General features: G+C 55.0%; 1 protein-coding gene across 1 annotated transcript in view; it reads left to right on the top strand.

The window, feature by feature from the left end:
- Nucleotides 1-21,636, top strand: part of LOC138823552 (C-Maf-inducing protein) — a 153,975-nt gene that overhangs the window by 74,866 nt on the left and 57,473 nt on the right. The window contains exon 2 of the mRNA XM_070016942.1: nucleotides 20,218-20,343. Within this exon, the coding sequence (XP_069873043.1) occupies nucleotides 20,218-20,343 (126 nt within the window). The remainder of the gene's footprint in view (nucleotides 1-20,217; nucleotides 20,344-21,636) is intronic.

Below are 21,636 nucleotides of genomic sequence, written 5' to 3'. Positions count from 1 at the left end.
ACGGCCTGTGGGGACAGAGGTCCGAGGGATGATTGCTTCTCAGGGAAGTCACCAGGAAGGGGGCACACAGGGGCCACGTGAGTGCACGTGTCCATCTGTGTGTGTGTGTGTGCGCGCGCGCGCGCGCATGCCTGCGTGCATGCGCACGCACATGCACTTGTGACCGAGTGATTCTGAACCTGTGTTCTCAGAGAGGTTTGTTCAGCCTTAACTGTGCATATCTGCTCAGGTGGGTGCTGAGCTGGGAGGGATCCTGAGACGCCAGGGAGGCCCCTGGGTACTGGGTGACAGTTGAGTGGAGACAGCAGAAGGGAGCTATGTCCCCCACTTTGGCAAGGACCACATTGTCTCTAGGCCGTGTGTCCCCCACTGAGGCGTGGCTGGGGCCCAGGTCAAGGGCACCATGCCTGGGCGGTGAGTCACATGCTCTGTGCCAGGCAGGAGCTCCAGGGGAAAGGGGTGGCCCCATAGAGTGAAGCCCTGGCAGGAGGCACGGCCCTTGGCTGGCCAGGAAGGAGGGAGGGGAGCGGAAACTTTTACATTTGCTTTCTGGCTTTCAAACGAGTTAGCAGGGAGCCACCTCCCAAATCAACAACAGCCCAAACCTTGACTCTTTCTGTTTCTGAAGCTGCCAGGGAAGGGAGGGCTGGGGCTGGTTGTTTAACAAAGTGGCTCTTAAGCACAGAAAAGCAGGCAAACTAGCCTTTCTAAACCCTCCCGAAAGCTGTGTGGTGGCTGACAAGGAAGCCAAAGGAAGTTAAATAGCCTTCATATAGAAAGAGCAGGTAGGAATCAATAAGAAACTGATCGTCTGGGCTGGGAAGGTGGCTCAGTGGTAGAGCGCTTGCCTTGCATGCCTGAGGCCCTGGGTTCAATTCCTCAGCACCACATAAGCAAAAAGAAAGAAGTCAGCAAGTCTTTTAGCTGGGCGCTGGTGGCTCACACCTGTAATCCTAGCTACTCAGGAGGCTGAGATCTGAGGATCGCGGTTCAAAGCCAGCCCGGGCAGGAGAGACCGTGAGACTCCTATCTCCAAAAAACCACCAGAAAACCGGAAGTGGCGCTGTAGCTCAAGTGGTAGAGCGCTCGCCTTGAGCTGAAGAGCTGAGGGACAGCGCCCAGGCCCAGAGTTCAAGCCCCACGACCGACAAAAAAAAAAAAAACAAAAAAAAGAAACTGATCGTCACAGGAAAGATGCAAAACAAGGAGATGCTGTGGGCAGTAGTGATGGGAAGAACATGGAAGAAGCAGCGTGGTACAGGGATTTCCCCAGAAAACCATCCCAGACTTCAGTGCCCATGGTCTTTACAACGGGAGCACCCTGGCCCTCCCTCCCCCCAAATTGATCACCTTTCACGTAGCTCTCCTGGGTGTGTACCCCTCCCTCACACTGGGCTCCCTGAGAACGTTAGGGGACTGCTGTGCTAGCCTTCCCGTAGTCTCTGAGGCAGCTGTTCACTTTGTAGCTGGCTGTGAGGAGTAAGTGGGTATGTGCCGAGTGTCTGCACACAGTAGGTGTTTTGTGTGTAAGCTGCTGTATGCGCACAGCTGTGTCCAGCCCATGGAGCCTTGCTCACCCCTCAGTGCTCCCGTGGCCATCTGTCCATGGCCTGTGTGCGCCAGGCCTGTGCCACCAGCAGCTTCCTCTTTCGCTGCCTTCCTCAGGGCTGAGAGAGGACCGGCCTCGCTACCACATCCTCCTGAGAGGCTTGGCCGGACCCTCGCTTGCTACTGTTTGAGCCGAGGGGAGCCACAGGTCCACAGCCTTCCCCACATTTCCGCTCGCATGGCCTCCCTGCCCCTCATGCCGGTGTGTGGGAGCGTCCTGGTCCTCCATGCTGCCAGGAGAGCCGCAGGCTCTGTGGAGGGCTCTGGGGTTGAGCCCGGCCCAGCCGCCTCCCAGGGCATGCCCAGCAGTGGTGTGCGTGTCTATTTCACGCCGCACATGGCCTCCCAAGTGACGTGAGGGTTGGTTTTGAAGAGGCCAAGGCTGAAATGGTTTTCTGTGGTGACACTCTGCCGCTTCAGCCCCGGGTCTCAGTCCACATCTTCCTTCTTTCTCAGGCTCTGTAGGGCCCTGGGGGAAGGGAGGAGGTGGTGGGGGGCGGGGAGGAGGAGACTCCCTGGCAGCAGCATCGTTGTGTCACATACCGTTCTCTAAAGTTCCCTGGCACCACCAGGACTCAGAGGTCAGTCTCAGGAGGATGACCATTGCCTGTGCCCTCCTCTGGTGCCCATGCCATAACACAGGAGAGGAGCGGTGGGTGTGATGTCTGCAGCAGGAAGGAAGAGGAGGTATCATCTGGACCCCCCACTCCTTGTGGACATGAACAAAGCCTTGGAGGGGTGCGCTGAAGAAGCAGGCACACCAAAAACCAGCATCCATACCCCAAACCCGGCTCTGCCATGGGCTTTCCTTCTGAAGAGCCAAGTAGGGAGAGAGGGGAGGAGAAATGAACAGCTTCGAGGTGGAGCAACCTGAGGGACATGACCTTGGCTGGTGACCAAGGTCAGCGTCAACGACGACAAGCCAGGCAGAGAGCAGGCCCCCCATGAGAGAATGCACTTGACCTCTGGGACCTTCCTCCCCGAGCCTACGCTGCCAGTGTGATGGTGAGGAAGCCCAGGCCCGGGCGGAGGTCAGCCTAAGCGGATCTGAGCGCACTGCTGAACGCTGGCGTGGGGCCCACACAAGGCAGGCCCGAAACTGCCCGGGCGCTGCTGAGCCTGTGGAGGAGACACGGTGCCTGACGAGCGTGAGGTCCTGGAACAGGAAAGGTACATGAGAGGAAAACAGGAAATCCCCACAAAGTGCGGACCGTAGTCATAACAATGCGTTAATTCTATTTCGTTAGCTGTAACAAAAATGCACCACACTCTGACAGAAGATGTAAATAGAGGAGCCTGGGTGTGGGCACATGGATGGGAACTCTCTGTGCTGTCTGCAGTTCTTCTTTTAAGTCTGAAACTGTTGTAAAACATAAAACCGATGGAAGAAAGACCATCCTAAGAGGGGCAGGCTTACACAGCATCTCGCACATAAATGCGCCAAAGGTTCCTTCCTCCCAGCCCAGTGCTCAGCGAGTCCAGCCTGGAAGCCCTAGTGTGCTCACCAGAGCGTCTGTCTGCTCAGGAAACCCAGCTTCTTGCACTACGCAGAGTGGACCTGTGCATAAGTGACCCACCTGGCTCCTCCCCCCTATACCCCCCCCCCCGCCCTTGGCCTTCAGTCTTCTTGCTAGAGGGGGGGCCTCTGGGAAGAGCTAGACCACTGGATTCTTTGTGGACTCCATAACTAATCTAGACTGATGATAGCATTCTCTTCTCCCTGACACTTGGACCATTGCCCTGTTCTCTGCAGGGTGCCCATTTGCATGTTCTTCCCAGGGCTCTGGGAACCTGGCTCACCCCTGGAAAATGCCTTGAAAAATCAGATCTCCTTGGATCTCCAGAGTTCTGATTTCTGGCAATGGCACTTTGGGCTCAGGTTCCCATCTCTGTCCCCAGAATTGCTGGCGCGCATTCCGCACCCCCCCCCCCCCCAACACACACACACTTGGCTCTGGTGTTTGCCCTGGTCTTTCCTGGACCAGCAAGCCCTCTGGCTCTTTCTAGGAATAGGGTTGGGTTAGAAAGAGCCCCTCTCTTGGGCCAGGCTGAGCTGTGGAAATGTTAATTAATGAGATGTTGAGGGCCTTCCTTGCTGGATTCTGGTCTTTGATGTAACAACAAAGATCCCAGGGGAGCTCGTGTTGGGCACCTGTGTGCCAGCTCGTTCTTTCTTGGTTTCTGCCCATTGCATCCCTGGGAGGTAGATCTTACCCTGACCCTTTGCAGATAGCTTAACCACCGGGCCCTGCTGGGAATGCCAGACCATCAGTCATCTTCCAAATCCAGACGACATTGATAGTACTACTACTACTACTACTACTACTACTACTACTACTACTACTACTACTACTACTACTACGTCGTTGTGCAAAGGGGTTTCAACTCAGCAAGTCAGGTTATGTGTATTTTGTGTTCTGAATACTGTCATCCCTTCCATCATTCCCCCAGCTTTCCCTACTCTGAAGTCATGTGGTTCCATTTTCACATATGTGACTGAATATAATGGCTGAATTCTCATGTTCTTCCTCTTTCCATTTGTCTGTCCCTACCTCCCTACGTCTAACGCCAATCTCCTGCAAAACGTATTGGACTCCTTTCTTGAGAGCTCCGCTCGCTTGCCTGGCTGGTGGCCCAGGATTCCAGAATCTGCCGTGGCCAAGGTCCCCGGTGGTAGTTGTGAAATGGACTGTGATTGTCACGGAGCGGGTCGGTGCCGACTTTGCCCTGCGCTGCCCTGTTTGCCTCGGGCTTCCCTGTGCTAGCGCACCCTGGGGAACCAGCGCGACTGGACACCTTCCCTGCCTTATGTCCAAGTCTCTCAGGTTCAGTGAGTTTCAGAAAGGAGAGAAATGCCAATATTAGGTTTGTATTTCTATAAGCAAAACGACCTCTGGTCCCTATTGCTGAAGTCATAGTAATCGGAGAAAACAAAACACCAAATCTTTTCACCAAATAGGAACTAGTAGACTTTTTTTTTTCTTTGCCAGTCCTGGGGTTTGAACTCAGAGCCTGGGCAGTGCCCCTGAGCTTCTTTGGGTTAAGGCTAGCAAATCTACCACTTGAGCCACAGCACTTCTGGCTTTTCTGTTTATGTGGTCCTGAGGAATCAAACCTAGGGCTTCATGCATGCTAGGCAAACACCACTCTATCACTAAGCCGTGTTCCCACCCAGCTCGTAGGCTCTTGAAGCCATAGAGCGGACGTCTGAAAGGAAGGCACATCTCCTCATGCAAGCTCTCTACATCAGGAGTGGAAAGGAGCTTGAACTTCAGCCTGGGGGCAACTTGGAGGGCACCAGAGTTCCAATTTCATCGTTAAAGAGAAGATGTCATTGGTGTTTTTAGAAGCCAGTGCCTTCTGCTTATTCTGTTGGAGATAGTGTTGTGGTTTGGGGTCCTGGGTGGGGGGAGGGAAGGAAGGGGGACCAACCGCGGAGGCAGCACCTACCACGCTGGCGTGGAGCCCATCCAGGCTGCAGGGTGTCCTGTGGGCTGGTGGCGAGCTGCCTGGTGCAGGGCAGGAGTGAGGCTTGGAGGGGGAGGGGAGAAGTCACTCAGTTAAACTGAAGAACAAAACTGAATGGTGAATTCCAGTATTGTTTTTGGCAAAGCCGTTTGTACCTAGGCCAGCCCATCGCTGGCCCCAGGCAGCTCCTTTTCTGTCATCTCGCACCCCTGCTGGGAAGAGAGGAAGGGGAAATGGCCAGCCCTCTGAGGTAGAGGGGGAACATCAGGGCAGGGCTCCGAATGCTCAGACCTTACTTCAGTCCTGTGTCCCTTGAGTGAGCGACTCCTGCTTCTGGAGCCCCGTGCTCCTCATCGGTAAGAGGAGGCTGTGCTCAGGGTGGGCAGGCCAGTTCGTGCCTATAAAACACTCCCAGGGTTTCGACTGTGTAGCCCTGCGTCTGATTGTTGCAAGACTCTGCTAGGATTTCATGTGTTTTCCTCTACCAGCCTCCTGATTCTCTGCTGACTTCCTGTGGTTCAGTTTAACCCCACACTCTGGGCTTTGCCTCTAGAGTGAACCTCAGCTGCATTGCCACTACAGCCGCTTTAGGTTAAAGTCAGGAGACCTTGCGCTCAGTTCCCTGGTGGAACTGGCCACATTTCAGGGCTTCGTAGGCCACCAGTGGCCACTGCATGGGGCCATGGGGCAGCACTGGTCTGGAGGGGTGGCAAGAGCCAGCAGCCCTCCTCACCTTCAGGCCCCACGCCCTCCCTCACACCCTTCCCTGCCCGCCACCTCCCAACCCCTGCTGGGCCAGCTGTAGCCTGCTGAAACTAAAGGCTTTCACAGCCCCAGGAGTCCAGCTGGCTGGCAGGGGGCTGTGGCAGGGTGGCCAGGCCTGGCACCTGGCGCCTGCATCTGAGCAGGACCTCGGAAGCCTGAGGAGGGTTGGAGCAGTGCTAACCAGTGGCTCTGATGTCGGCTGAGACATAGCCCCTCACCTTGGCTCTGTACTCACACCTATCTAAACACGCCACATCCTGTGCTGCTGCTGGCTACAGTGGCCTCTGGGGTCAGGCCCTGTCCCTGCTCTCCAGGTGTCCCAGCCCTGCAGGTCTGTGAGGATCCAGCCAATACAGTACTAGGAGGACCTGTGCAGGTCACGCGCAGGGACCGGGTCCTCCTCAGCAGGCCGAGGTGTGGCTGATGGAGATGTGATTGTGTGCTGAGGCCTGGTCCCTTCCCGTCTCGTTTGGCCCCTGCCTTTTGCTTCTGGAATGTTTTCCAGGGTTGCCTCATGACATCACAACTGAGGCTGGCCGAACGTGCTCTGTATGCCAGCCCCATGCTGAATGCCTGACCGAGATCACTGCATTCACCTTCCCACTAGCATGTGTGTGTGGGACCTTCTGTGACCCTTCCTGTTGCAAGAGGAATCAGAGCCCAGAGTGAGGCCTCCGAGCCTGAGCTTGAATTGTTGCAGTACCCCCCCTCCCCCATGCTGTCAGCGGAGCACTCCCCACCCTCTCTGCAGGCTGCTGGGACCTGAGGAACAGGCAGGAGAAAACATCGCCCCGTACTGAGCTGTGGGTTCTAGTGGGGCCTTCTCACCCGGGAGGGCCGGTCCCATAAGAGGCTGACTTCATCTGTTTGCCGAAGTAAATAGGCTAAGGGGCCCCTGGGGCTGCAGCCGGAGTCCCTTGGCCTCTCCTTGCGCCCCTTACTTACCTCCATGGTGCCTCCAGGGATGTTTGAATCGCTGTCCTTGTGACGCGCGCAATGACGGTGCACCCTGTCCCTGCCATGTGGGCCGTGGTGCCTCAGTGCAGTGTCCCAGGCAGGTAGGGCTTCCTAGCGGAGTGAGCCGTGGGTCTGTGGGCTGTGTGCGTGCAGTGGTGTCTCGGGGCAGGGATGGTTTTCTAATGCAAGGTTGGTCCCTTAACAAATACTTGGAATAAACTTTGTCTCTTGACTAAACGGAAATTTTTCAGACTGAGGGCAGATTCTTATAGATGCTTAATTGTTTAGTGCTGTTCTGAGCACCAAGTGTACCATCTTATCATCTAATCCTGAATCTTGGAGTTGGCGGTGCCCATCAGACCTGAGATGGCTGCAGGTTTCCTTGAAGAAAGGACCCAAAGCAACCAGAGCTTTAGCATCCCCTCAGTTTAGTTTTGTTTTGGAGGTGCCAGTACCAGGCTTACACTCACTGGGGGCTGTCCCTTAGCCTTTTCTGCTCAAGGCTGTTGCTCCACCACTTGAGCCACAGTTCCACTTCTGCCTAGGCTGGCTTAAACCGTGATCCTCAGATCTCAGCCTCATGAGTAGCTAGGATTACAGTCATCAGTGCCCAGCAGTCATCTCAGTTTTAAGGGGAAATTCAGCATCCGTCTTGGAACTGGTGAAAGACAATATTGTTCTATTCCATTTTGTAGGTGATGTCAAGGCACCGAGAGGTGCAGTTAATTGTTCAAATGCACAGTGAGAGGTGGAGCATTAATGTGAACATGAATGCGGTTTCCTGAGCTTGACTTCTTAACAGACTGCTCTGTGGGTGCTGGGCATGGAGTGATCCGGAGCCCCGTTGTCCTGTTTTCCCACGCTGGAGCGTGATTGCTCTTCCTTCCCCTCTGTGACTGGCAGCATCTCCCACCTGCGTTTCCCACGTTCATCCGCTCGGTGCTCCGTGGCTGGGTTATGTCCACTCTTACCTATTGTCAGTACCCTGCTGTGAGCAGTTATTGCTCTGCTTTTCTTTTTCTTTTTCTTTTTTTGTCGGTCTTGGGGCCTGAACTCTGGGTCTGGGCGCTGTCCCTCAGCTCTTCAGCTCAAGGCTAGTGCTCTACCACTTGAGCCATAGCGCCACTTCCGGCCTTTTCTGCTTACGTGGTGCTGAGGAATTGAACCCAGGGCCTCATGCATGCAAGGCAAGCACTCTACCACTGAGCCACCTTCCCCACCCCCCAGCAGTTTACTGTGCTTCTGAGTCTGCCTTCAAGTCTTTAGGACTTGAAGTAACTTCTTGTATCCTCACAGATCCTGAAGTAGACCTGGATGGGGAAACTGAGGCACGGAGTATAGGACCTGCTTGCCTCACATTGGACAACCTAGAGCAGGGACTGGAAGCCAGGGAGTCTGTCCCTGAGACGGTCAGTTCCTGTTCGTTTCCTGCTCCCTTCCCCTTCCCTAGGTGGTCCCTCAGCCTGGAGCCCCTTTGCCTCCTCCCCTGAGCCTGAGCGTGGGCCCAGGCCAGACCTTGGAAGCCATTTATCAGATGGGACTGTGGAAAGGTGGGGACTTGGAAGGGCCCCCCAGGGAATCAAAAGGCTGTCCTAAAGGGCAGTAAACAGCCCTTAATTGCTGCCCTGGGTTTTCAGTTGCAGACAGCTCTGAGTCAGCCGTGGACCTTGTTGCCATAAAGAAAGGAGTGCCCGCCCCGTCCCAAGGCCACCCTTCCAGCCAGCACGGAGTCCCAGGTCCCAGATCCCCAGGGAGATGTTCCCCAGGGTAGTGGCCGCCACTACTGGGCTTTCAGGATTCAGTGAGGCCTCTGTCCCGCCCTGGACACAGCCTTGATGAGTGTGTCGCTTGGGTTTCTGAGTCTGTGACATTAGAAGGAGCCAAGTAGGACAAGGCAGGAGACTTTGATGACCCGGCACGTGGTCCTCGGGGAGCAGGGGAGAGGCCATAGGCACAGCGGGTGGCATGTTGATGCCAAAGCTGCCTTCCATGCCCAGGAGCTCCTGATGGTGGCAGTGTGCGGTAAGGGAGGCTCCAAGTGACGACCGTGTCACCGAGGAAGGAGCAGAAGATAGTCACATGGTTTGCTTGTAAGCAAGGAAAGAGAGGCATTTCTGTCTACAATTATAAAGAATTTCTAAAGGGCTTTGGCACGCACAGGGTAAACTCTGGCTGGCTTTGCCTCTGACCTTGGCTGCCTGACCAGGCAGAGAAAGAGCGGATTGTTCCTGGGGCTGCAGACGGGTTCCTGCCAACATCTGGGCTGCCCAGTCCCTTTGTCTCCCCATTGATGGCAGCAGCACTGGGAAAGTCCTGGGCCTTGGGTCAGTGTGAGCGTCCTGGCATGCCACGCCCCCTGAGGTCAGGTCACGCACTTCTCATCAGCGAAGGCCGGGCGGGGAAAGGAGGCTCCGTTCTTCACCCCTGCGTGAGATGGACCACCCGTCTATTCTTGGTTCTCATTGAGCTACTGTCCAAGGCTAAATCTGATTTCTTTTTCAATCAGTGCCTTGTTTTGCTTTAAAAATAAGGCCATTAGGGTTCTTGTCTCCGGGTGAAGTGAGGGCAGGTGCCTTGATGCCGAGGTGTTCCTCAGTGCCTCGTGCGCATGTGCAGGGGGCAGCGCAGCCCTGAGGTCAGCTCGTTGCTTTAGCACTGGTGCTGGAATTTGAACTTAGAGCCTTCAGCTCTCACTTGGTCTTTTTGTGCAAGGCTGGTGTTCTTCCACTTGAGTCACAGCTCCACTTCCAGCTTTTTGGCAGTTAATTGGAGATAAGGGTTTTATAGACAGAAGTCTGCCCAGGCTGGGGTTCAGTTGAGATTCTCAGATCTCAGCCTTCTGGTAGCCAGGATTGTCAGGCTCAGTCCTCAAGTTTCACCGTCCTCCTTTGCAGTGTCACCCTAGTCCAGGCTTCAGGGTGCTTGTTCTCTTATTTGGGATACTTCTCAAGGGGGCTTTGGGAGAGATCAGAACATCCACCAAACCTTACAGAGGCTGCCGGGCAGGGCTGAGCAGGCAGGAGCATTATCCATAGGCAAAGCAGGGCTGTCTCCCAGTGACTGAGACACCATCACAAGTGGTCATGTTTTCAGTGGAAAGAAGTAGAGAACTTAAAACAGACAGGAGATGCAGACCGGAAGTATCTACAATATTCTAGGGGAAAATAAGTGAGAGGTGGCCAGGCTAGGGGAGAGAGAGAGGACTGAGACGTCCAGGCCACTTGTGGTACGGGGAGCAGCAGGGCTGGCTCCGGGGAAGGCCTCTCTAGGGCTGAGCGCTAGGAGATGTTGAGTCTGCTGGAAAGACATCAGAGCAGGCTGGCTAGCGCTTGCGGGAGCCCTGGGACCAGATCGGGTTCAACTCATGTAGTATCACCAGAAGATGAGCCCCTTTACCGAGCAACCCTGTGAAGGTGGGGGCTTTGCGTGGATTGCACGTATCCCCACCACCGAGAACCTGCTGGCAGTATCTGTGTACCACACAGGAAGCACTCAGTAAATATTTGATGGTGGAGTAAACTATGAGTTTGAAGCTCAGGAAACAGACTCTTAGTCCAGTTTAGATTATTTATTTCCAGCTAAGTATGAGGTAGCATTTGTCTATATGTATGAAGTCATCTTTCTGCTGTCAGAGAGCAAGCCCTGCTTTACCACAGTTTTCTGTGGAAATGGGTTAGGCCATTGGTGGTGGGGGGGGGGGGAGGGTGTGTGTAGTTTTTGTTTGTTTGGTTTTAGGGCCAGTATGAGGGCTTGAACTCAGGGCCTGTTATAGGTGCTTGCTGTTTTTTAGCTTTTACACTCAAGGGTGGTGCTCTACCACATGAGCAACAGTTCTACTTCTGCCTTTTTGATGGTTAACTGAAGATAAGAGTCTCATACACTTTTCTGCCCAGGCAGGCTTCAAACCTCAACTCCCAGATCTTCATCTCCTGAGTAGCTAGGATCACAGGCATGGGCCCGGGCGCCTGGCTAGGAAGCCTTTTGTCCGATGGGTGGGAGCCCTGCGGAGGAGGGCTGAGGTGGATGCGGGTGGGCATCCCTGCTTCACGAACGCCGTGCCCCCAGAGCTGCCAGCACCCAGGCCTTCTCCGCACGAGCCGTGGCAGAGATTAGCCTTGCTCCTGTAAGCCCTTGGCATCACTGAACAACCCATGTCACCAGTGACCAGAGGCAAAGCGGCTTCAGTCATCACCTGTTGGGTAAATTGTGAAGCCAGGCTAGGGATACAGGCCGTATGAGCTGAGCCCACATTTCCTAGAACTTTCTTTTACCCCACCTGGCTTTCTGCTGGAGGCCAGTCTGTTCCTGCGCTGTCCCTGCTCACCCCTACCTTGCAGGAGCCAATTGTTTGGGTGTGTGTACCGAAGCGCATTGGTCCCTCTAGGGCCGGAAGAGACGAGAGGTATCTGCTGCCTCCATCACCACTGGGTCTGAGCAAGAGCCGATGTGTGCAGATTGGATTCCCTTGTCACCCGTCCCGGAAGCTGCCGGAAGCCTGCAGCCCCAGGCAGGACCCAGAGGAGGAGTCCAGGGACTCCCCGTGAAACACATGCCTTCCCCTGCCAGCACTTGCTTTTCCAAGAACTACTGAGAACCATTGTGTTTATTTGTCTTTGAAATTCTATCCTTGCTTGTCTCAGGAGGAGTGAGATTTTACAGATCCCCAGTCACTGGGACCGAGCTCCTGGACCAGCCCCTGCCCCCCCCCCCCTGCCCCCAAGGTTGGCTGTTGAAAGGGAAGCAGTTTACTTTTTAAAAATTTACCCTCCCCCCCCCCCCCAACACACACTGGAGAAAAGCATAGCTCATCTTCTGGGATCTCCATCCTTCTGCTCTCCATGCTTTTTCCCCAGGCCTGTTCAAAAAAACTCTTGAGAAAGTTTGGGTACACATGTCAGTTGCAGCTTACCTCTCCCTCAGAGGGTCTCAGATGGGCTGCCCTCCTGCGGGTCATTCTCATCATGTAGAGAACAAGAGAGCTGTGCAGACCCACCCCCAAGGCCTCAGCTCCCTCCTAAGCCGCCTCACTGCCCTGAGTGGATGAGTGGGATTTGGCTTTGGATACAGATGGGCCTGGGGGATTTTCCTTCAAATGTGTCCCCAGGAAATTTCTGCAGAACTTACCTAATGCTTCTGCAGAATTTAGGGTTCAGGCCAGCTAGAAGTCCCCAGAGGGGCATTGCTAGAGACAGAGGCCCATCCATTCACCCACAGAAGCCCAACCCAACACCTGTGCCAGCTGGCTGTAAGTGTGAAAGGCATCCTTTGTGTACGGTTTCATCCTGTGGTTGCCTGGCCTGTGGCAAGGCAGAATCATGGCAGAGTGTATGGTGGGGGGTGGTCTGCTTCGTGGCGGCCAGGAAGGAGGGATTGTGATTCCAGGACTTCCCCGGAGGGCGTGGCCCTAGTGACCTATCTTCCTCCCGAAGGTTCTGCCACCCCTGACAGAACCACAGGTTGGTGATGAAGCATTTATCACACGTGAGTGTGTAAGAGTCAAATCATGGGAACATTTCTGTGTTCTGTGTTAAAACTCTCCAGAAGGAAAAGCAGAGAGAGAACGTTCTACTCACCTCACATTCATGCATGCACTCATCCTTGCATCACCTTTGTAGTCTCTCTTGAATGCCTTAGATATGGCCAGTTCTGGCCCACCCTTTGTCTTTGTAAATAAAGTTTTATTGTAACACAGCCAGGGTCATTAGTACACTGCCCAGGCCTGCTTTCACACCAGGGGAGTACAGCTCATTAGCCCAGTTAGAAGAGACCATGTGACCCTCAAAGCCTGAAGAACATTCTGGCTCTTGACAGAAGCATTTGCTGACTTCTGGTTTAGAATCCTACTAGGCTCAGAGGGCGGGTTTCACTGGTAGTTAGCAGCCTGGCGTTGAAGTTCTCTTCCCTGGGCCTCAGTTCGTTCAGCTGTGAAATGGGGTCAGAGTAGCACTCCTCTCCTAAGTGTTCTGAAGGAGGTTCTGGGAAGTTGTACAGAGCTTGTCATCACCCCTGGACACAAGCTGAGGCGCTGAATTGAAATGCAGGTGCCTCTTCTTAAGAGTTCTGGGCACCCAAAACAGCTCATACAAGTACAGAGAAAGAACCCAGGATCAGGGTGACCCCAGGCTCACAAGCAGCCAGCGTCAGCGAGCTGTCTTGGACCACTGACAGTGTTTCCCCCAGCCCTGCCTTATCACCAGCTAGCGTGTTTGGGGACCACAGGCTCCGAAAATTCACCACTTGAGGCTGCTCTCCTCATGTTGGAACACGGATGCGCTCCAGCTGACGTGAGGTTGGCATGTGACTTGCAAGTTGGAATGTGGTCGTGTAGAGAGGTGCAGCTGCTGGCCTAGCCTGTGACCCCCGGGTTTCCATGAGGCAGATGCCGTCCCACCCTTTCCTGGGGCTCTGTGTCAGGCTTGCCTCCGCTGCGGGCTGGGAGCTGCCCCTGTCCATCTCAGCGGGGCTTGCCCCTCAACCCAGTCAGCATTCTCTCCTGGGCAGGGGTGGCCCCTGGCTGGACACCATTTTTCATAGTCTTTTGGAATTCTCTGTGAAGATGGGCTTTTTTTTTTTTTTTTTTGGTCCGGTCGTGGGGCTTGAACTCTGGACCTGGGCGCTGTCCCTCAGCTCTTCAGCTCAAGGCTAGTGCTCTACCTTGAGCCACAGCGCCACTTCCGGCTTTTTTCTTTTTGCTTATGTGGTGCTGAGGAATCGAACCCAGGGCCTCAGGCATGCAAGGCAAGTGCTCTACCACTGAGCCACCTTCCCAGCCCCCTGGGCTTTTTGTTAAAAATGAGCATTTTAAACCAAGTGTGGCGGTACATGCCTGCAATCCTTGCATACGGAAGAGGGGGAGAGACGATGAGAAGGAGAACATAACAGAGGTTAGGCCGCGGAGGGCGGGCTCTGCCTCAGGTCCTCCTGAGCCTAACAGCTCTGGTGTCGCAGGCCACAGCTACCACCCAACCCCAGCCCCTGCCCTTGTTTGCTATGCCCAGGATGCCCAGAGCTCCCCTGCAAGACCTAACTCAAAAGGACACCTCAGGGAATTCTCTGGGATGTTTTGGAATGTTCCACCTCTCTGTCTCCCTTGCTCTGTACACGCGTGCGTACCCTCTCGTAACAGTGCTTATCACTCCGGACTGTCGTTACCTTTGTGAACAGCTGAGCCACCCGTGGCACAGCTAGCCGGCACGAGGCTCCGTGCCAGGCTGGGAGGGCCGCAGGGACCTGGTACCATGGATGAACGTGGTGGCCTCAGGCAGCAGCGCCGGCTTTGGTGTGGCCTTTCTGCAGAGCAGCTGTGAGTGGAAGTCCCCTTCTTCCACAGAAGGGGCAACTCCCCTCTTTCCCAGCACTGAGACAGATGGTGCTTGGCCGAGATTTGGTTCTGGAATGTTCTGCATCCAAGCCGGCTGCAGTTGCCCTTAGAGATGACTGTGGACTCTGTCAAAATGGTGCAGGCAAGGGGGGGGGTTACCTTTTGAGTCACTCCAGCTGGTCCAGCTGGTTAAGGCACCCACCCCATAGCATGGGTGCCAGCCACTGTACCCCAGCGACCAGATTCCCAGGCTCCTAAGGCTTCAAGGACTGGAAGGGGCTGGATGTGGGAATATCAGTTCTCTATTATTAAACTTCTTGAGGCCTTTGGCCATAAAAGGGGGCAGCTGCCACAGCTGGACCTGTGATTAATGAGCCCCCAATGCGCCTCCTGACCGTGTCGCGGACGCCTGGATGGCCCCGCATAGGGCTGCCCGGCTGAGCTCCAGGCAGAGGTGGTCCTCGGGATCTTCCTGTTGGCCTGGGGGATGTTGGCGGTAGGCACGAGGAGGTGGTTCAGCCTGCCCAGAGCGGCTCACCGGTCACATTGCTGGCTCGTCCCCATCTCTTGGACCCTTTCTGGAATCATCCACGTTGAAGGAGGAGCTTGAGCAGGGCCCAGTCTTCTCATGAGCAACTGAAAACATTTCCCACCACATACTGAGCTCCTAACAGGCACCCCTACTGCCGGGAGTTGACCTCACGGAGCTCATGAAGGCTCATCCAGGTGAACCTCTGCCTCTCCAGACCCTGCCTGCCGTCTTCCCTGAACCTCTGCTCCACCACACTGTGTCACGCTGTCTTTGGAGGCTGGGGTCGTGGCAGAGCAGCCCTCGCCCAGTGCCGGCCACCTTGCCAGCAAATTACTCTCTGCACGCACCCTTAAGATGGCTTCTTAGCGGGGATGCAATTCCCATACCACAGGATTCCCCATTCCACAGTGTGAAATTTGCTTGTCCTTCCTATTCACGTCTGTTCACTATTCTCATCGAAGCACATTTTTGTCACCCTCAAAGATAGCCCATGTCCATTAGCAGTAATTCCCCGCTTCTCTACCCTCTCCCTCTCCCCCAGCTCCCGGTAACCACTAATCTGTGTCTGTCTCTGAAGATTTGCCTGTCTGGACATTTCCTCCACACAGAGTCAGACAACGCGTGGTCTTTTGTGTCTGGCTTCTTGCAGTCAGCCATGTTAGAGGAACAGCCAGACGCTAAGGGCTCAGGCCTGACATCTCCGTGTGTGTGGCAGATTCACAGAGAGAGGCCGATGAGGGGGCTGGGGCGGCAGGCAGTGACTTGGGGTATCCTTTGGGGTAATGAAAACCTCCCAGGGCTCCCCCTAACCCCTGGATGTCCTACGGGCCTCTGAACTGTGCATTTCTGAGCCGTTCCTGCCTGATTGTACTTCAGTTGGTGGAGGGGCCCAGAGGAGCCCAGGGCCTCCCGTGGCTCAGGGCGAGTGTGGCAATGCCCTGCGGTCACGGTTGTTTGCTCTGGGAGTGTTCCCTGCCATCTGACAGGCAGTGCTCCTCCGGAGCACCGGTTGTCCTGCCAGTGGGATGGTACCCGGGAGCCCACCATGCAGCGCGGTCCCTGGGGCATGACTCAGGACCCTCCCTGTGTGGGGAGGAGACCATTGCTGCCATGGTCTGTCCTGCTCGTTGTCAGGGCTACAAACGCCCTTCACCCTCCATTTTCAACCCCATTCCCTGCTGGCCCAGACCTCTGCCCCTCCTCACGACAGGCTCAGAGGGGCCGACGGAGGGACTTTCCAGCTGGGTTCCTCCTCCCGGGGTCCAAGCCTCTTCCATGGCCTCCCCTCCCCCCCACTGAGAGCCTGCCTTGCGTCAGCCGGAGACTGGTCCTGGGGGCTGTAGACGTCACGATTCATGCTCATCTTCAGAGAAATCCCCATGGAAACCAGCAGACAGGTTTGGACGGGAGCAGCCGCTTCCCTAGAAAGGCAAAGTAGAAGTAGAAAGGCTGAGGCCTGGGCCATGTGGGAGCTGGGTGTGTTGGCCATTCCAGCCTCTGCAGCTGGTAGGAGGACCTTGAAGGTCCCCCAGATTGACCCCCAGGGGTCCTCACAAGGCCTGTCGAGCCCATCTTTGCTGACTCCAGTCCAGGCCGTCACAGCGTTCTGTGCCAAGAGCTCACCGCAGAGCCAAGGAAGGGAATAGCGGCTGGCCAGTCTTGCAAACACAAGATCCTGCACCCTCTGCCCCAGAGCAGAGGGACAGAGAGACAGCTCACTGACCTGTCCCCAGCTCCCGTGGGAGGGCAGCATCCCCAGGACCCCAGGGGGTGACCCCTGCATCTTGCACAGGATGCTTACATGAACCAAACCTGCCTGGTTAGACCGTGGCCAGGCCACCAGCAGCACTCACTCAGCAGAGCCAGTGGCCAAGGACAGCGGCCCCTTAGCCCGGGCCAGGGCTCCCAGCCTCTCCTTAATAAGTCTCTAATGAGGGTAATTTGGCAATGGCGTAAAATATGCTCTTACCCTTTGTCCCAGTAATTCCACTTCTGGGAATCCGGCCTAAAGAAATAATCCTAAATATAGGGTAGAAAAACATGTCTCACAGGGTGTCCGCTAGAATTGTTTAGAGTTCCCAAAGCGAAACAACAGCCCTGGGGGAGACACCCCCCACCCCAGGGGGGAGGGGGGAGCAGAATGTGTTGCAGCCACTAGGACCAGATGGTTCCAAGGTGACCGCTCCTGTGCCGGTGCCTGTATGGGATGTGGTGGGCTGAGGCGTTGTAGAATTACACGGTTTGGGTTCTGTTCAAATCGTCTGCGCCTTTGATGGGGAACGGGGTGCACTGGCGTGCTCCTGGGTGGTCCTCGTGTGGTTTCGTGAAAGGTCGGCTGTTCCTCGCCTTCCCGTGTGCTGCGTTCACGCCTTGTCTTTCTTTTGGCCAGGCTTGGGTTGTGACTGACCTGCAGTGAATTCACCCCTTCTCCTGGGTGGGAGGCAGTCAGCAGCAGCCACTGAAGCGGGCAGCTCCTCCACCTTGGCATCTGCCCACCCAGCCCGGCTCCTGGGCAGCTGCGCGCGTCTGATCCCGTCCCTAGAGTTTTGTTGATGCTAGGCTATCAGTGGAACTAGGTGAGCTTGCGTTCAGGAAACTTGAGGCGCCATGCTCCGGGCCTTCCCTGTGGGCCTGCCTGTTTCCCTGCGGGCGCAGCACGTGCGCTCTCGCTCTCTCGCTCTCTCGCTCTCTCTCTCTCTCTCTCTCTCTCTCTCTCTCTCCTTTCTGTCTCTTTCTCTTTCTCTCTTGCCCTCCCTCCCTCCTCCTTCCCTCCCTTCCTCCTCCCTCTTTTCTTTTTTTAGAAGGTAGCAAGGAATGACTTAGCACCGTAAAACTACACCTTGAGGTGTGAGGCGGGCAGTTTTCAGAGGGCGGCTTCCTGCGGTTGTCAGAGCTTGGTATTTGGCCCGTAGGGTGGGTGAGGTGAGGCGACTCAGGGGGTGTGGCGTTGAGGCCCCAGGCCCTCTGGTGTGCTAGCACGGGGGCTGCGTGTGGGAAGGCACACACCTGTGCGATCCAGAAGGCCAGGCCGGGTGCCAGCAGGTTGGATGCTTTTCTCCTCTCCTCCCCCACTCCCCCCCCCCCAACTTGAAGGCCATCAGTGGAGGGTGACAATGGTCTTTACGCCCCAGGCGGCCTGGCCTTGATCAGGGAGAGAGCCAGTCAGCTCAGTCATTGGCTCAGGGTGTCACCCCGTCCTTTCCTCATTCCTGCTCACCTCTCCCTGCAGGCCTGCCTGCCCTAAGCTGGAGTTCTGTGGGCGCGGCCTGGCCTGGCCACTTCCTGCTGGTGGGGTCCTAGGGTTCTTGGGGACAAGAGTCCTGGGAAGCTGTGGCGGCTGGACGGTGCTGGCTTTAAGAAGGTACCTTTCCGTTGTGGACTAGCAGGACCAGCATTGTCATGAAACGGCCATGGGCCAAAGTGTTCTGCAACCCCGAGGTGACACTTGTAATCAGGTCCCAGTGAGCCCAGGCAGGAGTCAGAGCAGAGGGCCCGGGATCTGTGTGATCCAGCAGTCTGGGTCAAAGGTGAGGTCTGCCCCGACTGGCCTCTCAGGACTGGCCAGGCGTGGCCTTGTTGCACACCAGGTGCCTCTCAGGAGGCACTCCCGTCCTCCGGCCTGAGGAGGTGAATGGCTCAGAGCAAAGACGACGAGAGGAAGATGAGTCAAGAATGCAGAGTTCCCATCTGCTGCAGTTCCCTGGCGGGCGCAAGTCGGGAGTCAGAATTGGAGGCAGGAGCAATGTCTGAGGGCTTGTTCGAACTCCTCCCTCGGGGTTGACTGCTTCTCAGTCTTAAAGGATTAAGATGTTGGCAGTCTGACTTGGTACGTTCCCTGGCCAGGAGTAAGCTAGCACTCAGGAAGGGACACATGGGAGTAGCTGAACTGTATGAGTCAAAAGAACCTAAAGCTAAAAAGCCTAAAACTAGAGACACCATCATCATAGAGCGAATGCAGAAGGAAGTCCGAGTCCAAAGACAGCCAGGTAAATAGTATAGGGAGTAAGTTTGGCCAGGTGCGATGTAACCCTAGTTACTCAAGAGGCTGACACCTTGAGGATCGTGTGTTTGAAGCCAGCCCAGGCAGGAAAATCTGTGAGACTCTTTATCTTTAACCAACAAAAAGCTAGTTGAAAAGCATGAGGCAAGTGGTAGAGTGCCATCTGAAAGCAAGAAAGCAGAGTGAGTGTGCAAGGCCCTGAATTCAAGCACACGCATACACATAGGCATGTACATGCAGTGTGCACGAATATTTAGAGTCCGTGGAAATACTGTTTTTACGCCTCTGCTTACCTAGTAGGGCTTTGCATAGGCTAAGTTGTCTTTCTCTGTCTCCCCGTGGAGGTGTGCATCCGAGGGCTGTTGTCGGTAGCCATGTCTAAGAACCTTTGCTGTTTAACCTCTTGGCTTCAGTTACTTTTGGAAGGGTTGCCACCAGTAACTACGTTTTTGTCGTTGGGGTTTGAGACGTTCTATAGCTCGTGCTCTCCTTGTTTTGGTGAGTCCTGGGCAGATGTTTGGGGGGAGCATCCCTCAGTTGTTTATATGAATTTGGGGGAGGAAGACCCCAAAAATGAAGTTTGGTCTTTTTTCACAGTATGTCCTTTCATGAATCTTTTCACTGTGTTCCTGGTGCTGTGTTGATTAATAAGCCTATGACAAACTCAGCCTCCCTTAATGCTTCCCACAATGCTATTAAGTAAATTCCTGATCTTCTCATTAGAGGAACCCAGCCCAGAGAAGTACATTAATTTGCTTAAGGATACACAGGAAGTGGCTCAAACATGTGTCTCCATGGTTCTAAAGACTGCCTTTGAGCCAGGTACTATTTGAGGCAGTGCAAAAGCAATCTTTACAGCTTCAAAAACATATTTATGCGTAGTCTTTTTGGACAAAGTCTTGCTGGCAACTTCTAACACGCACACGCGCGCTCGCACGTACACACGCACACACCACCCAGACCTGGCCAGGTCATGAGGAGTGGACTCATAGCCAGTTGCTCAGGTAAATGTTGGCCATGTTCAGGACAAGGAACTGTACCCACATGGCCTGGCTTTGGTCTCCAGGAGGATTGTGGGAAATAGAAGCTTCTAGGCTTCCCGTTCAGGTGCTCAGTTGTGCTCAGAAGAGCTGAGGTCTGGATATCGGGCTTGGTCTGCAGTCAGGCCACATGGCAGTACATGGTGGCCAGTCAGAAGCCCGGTGCACCGGCCAGGGGCATGGGCCACCGGGAGCCCCAGAAGGAAGTGGAGTGTGGGGTTTGAGATCTTGACACTCAGCTCTGGGTGCCCAGTGGAGGATGGCATGGACAGCAGAGGGGACCTGATTGATGCTTTGTGGGCCAGAGATGATAATGGTGGCCTGTGCTGAATTCTGGGGACACTCCCCAGTCCTTTTCCTCCGGGGTCCCCCATCTGTCCACACTCCACACCTGTGAGCCGCGATTCCCTCCAGCACCCCTCTCCGCTGGTCTCTGGGACACTCCTGGGACCCGGGTTCTGAGCCTCGGTGCCCAGCCAGCCTGCACATCTGACCTGTGTGTATGTGTCCTTCTTTCTTTCTGCAGCCAACTGGGTACATGGAAAACTCAGTGTCCTACAGCGCCATTGAAGACGTCCAGCTGCTGTCATGGGAGAATGCTCCGAAGTACTGTTTACAGCTCACCATCCCCGGGGGGACCGTCCTGCTGCAGGTAGGAGAAGTTAGCATGCAGCACTTTCCGCCCCTCCTCCCTCCGGAAACTGAGGCATGCAGGCCCAGTTGCTAGGCCTTAGAGGACCATGAGAAGCACATGAACCACACATGCTGCCTGCCTGCCTTCTCATCTGTACAAGGAGGAGGTTTCTTATTCTTGGTTGATTCTGGAACCCAGTGGCCGTACCTCCTGCTCGGAGGAAGAATGTGTGCATTTGTGTATTAGTCCAGGACTTGAAGTTAACAATGTAAACTGGTGAAGCAAAAAGGAAGCTGTAATGCTGTATCTATTGAAACACATGGGAAGTACAGGAGAGGATTTCAGGCATCGCTGGATCCAGGAGTCAGATGATGACATTAATATTCAGCATGCCTCTCCCTTTCTGTCTTCCTCTCCCTCTTTCCTCTTCCTGGCTCTGCTTCTGTGTGTTGCTTCATCGGGAGTCTGACTCTCTCAACATGTGGTGGGAAGAGCAGGTCCTCGGCCACCCGAAGCCACATTCCTACAATCCTTAGAAAAACAAGCCCGTTTCCTTCCCAGTACCTTGCATACGGTCTCCTGGAAGACCTTGGTTGGCTCTGCTGAAGTCCCGTCCCTCAGAAATGCTCTCCTGGTTGCCTGCCCACCGTGACTGATCCACCGGGCCCTCCCCAGACCACAGGAGGTGGAGATGGGGGTGCTCTCAGAAAGGAGAAGTGAAAGGCAGAATGAAGCGGTCACAGCCACATGCCGGCCCCTGTCCTGCAGGCATCAGTTCCAGAGGAACCGAGTCAGAACTTGGCCAGAGAAGTTTCCTCTTCGGCTGGGAGGGGCAGAGCCTTGGCCTCCTTAGGAACATTTCCTTTCTGTCTGTCTGTGAAAACCACCTCTTGCCAGGTAGATGCTCCCTGAAATCTTCTTCAGGTGGCCACTAGGGTAGGAGTATGCAACTCAAAGAGTAGAGGGCTTGCCTAGAAAGTGTGGGGCTCTTGAGTTCAAACCCCACCTAGCACTACCAACATACATACATACATACATACATACATACATACATACATACATACATACATACATACATACATACATACATATAGCCACTAGCTTGGGACAAGTGCCAGGATCTGAAAGGTGCTGGCCCATTCATCATGGCCAACGCATCCTCTGCTGGAGGACACGGAAGACCCTGCCCACCCCGGTCTGTCTTCCTCTAGTCCTGCTCTGCCCGCTGAGGACACGCCCCTCCCTGAGTCCTGTCCCCTCCATCCTGCCTCATGGGCCATTTCCCCCTCCTGCCACTTCCTCCTCCTCCCT

Source organism: Dipodomys merriami, unplaced genomic scaffold (assembly GCF_024711535.1).
Source record: "Dipodomys merriami isolate MVZ:Mamm:240054 unplaced genomic scaffold, mDipMer1.0.p SCAF_120, whole genome shotgun sequence".
NCBI lineage: Eukaryota > Metazoa > Chordata > Mammalia > Rodentia > Heteromyidae > Dipodomys > Dipodomys merriami.
Note: the sequence above shows the minus strand (reverse complement) of the source record. Positions and strands in the feature narration are given on the sequence as shown.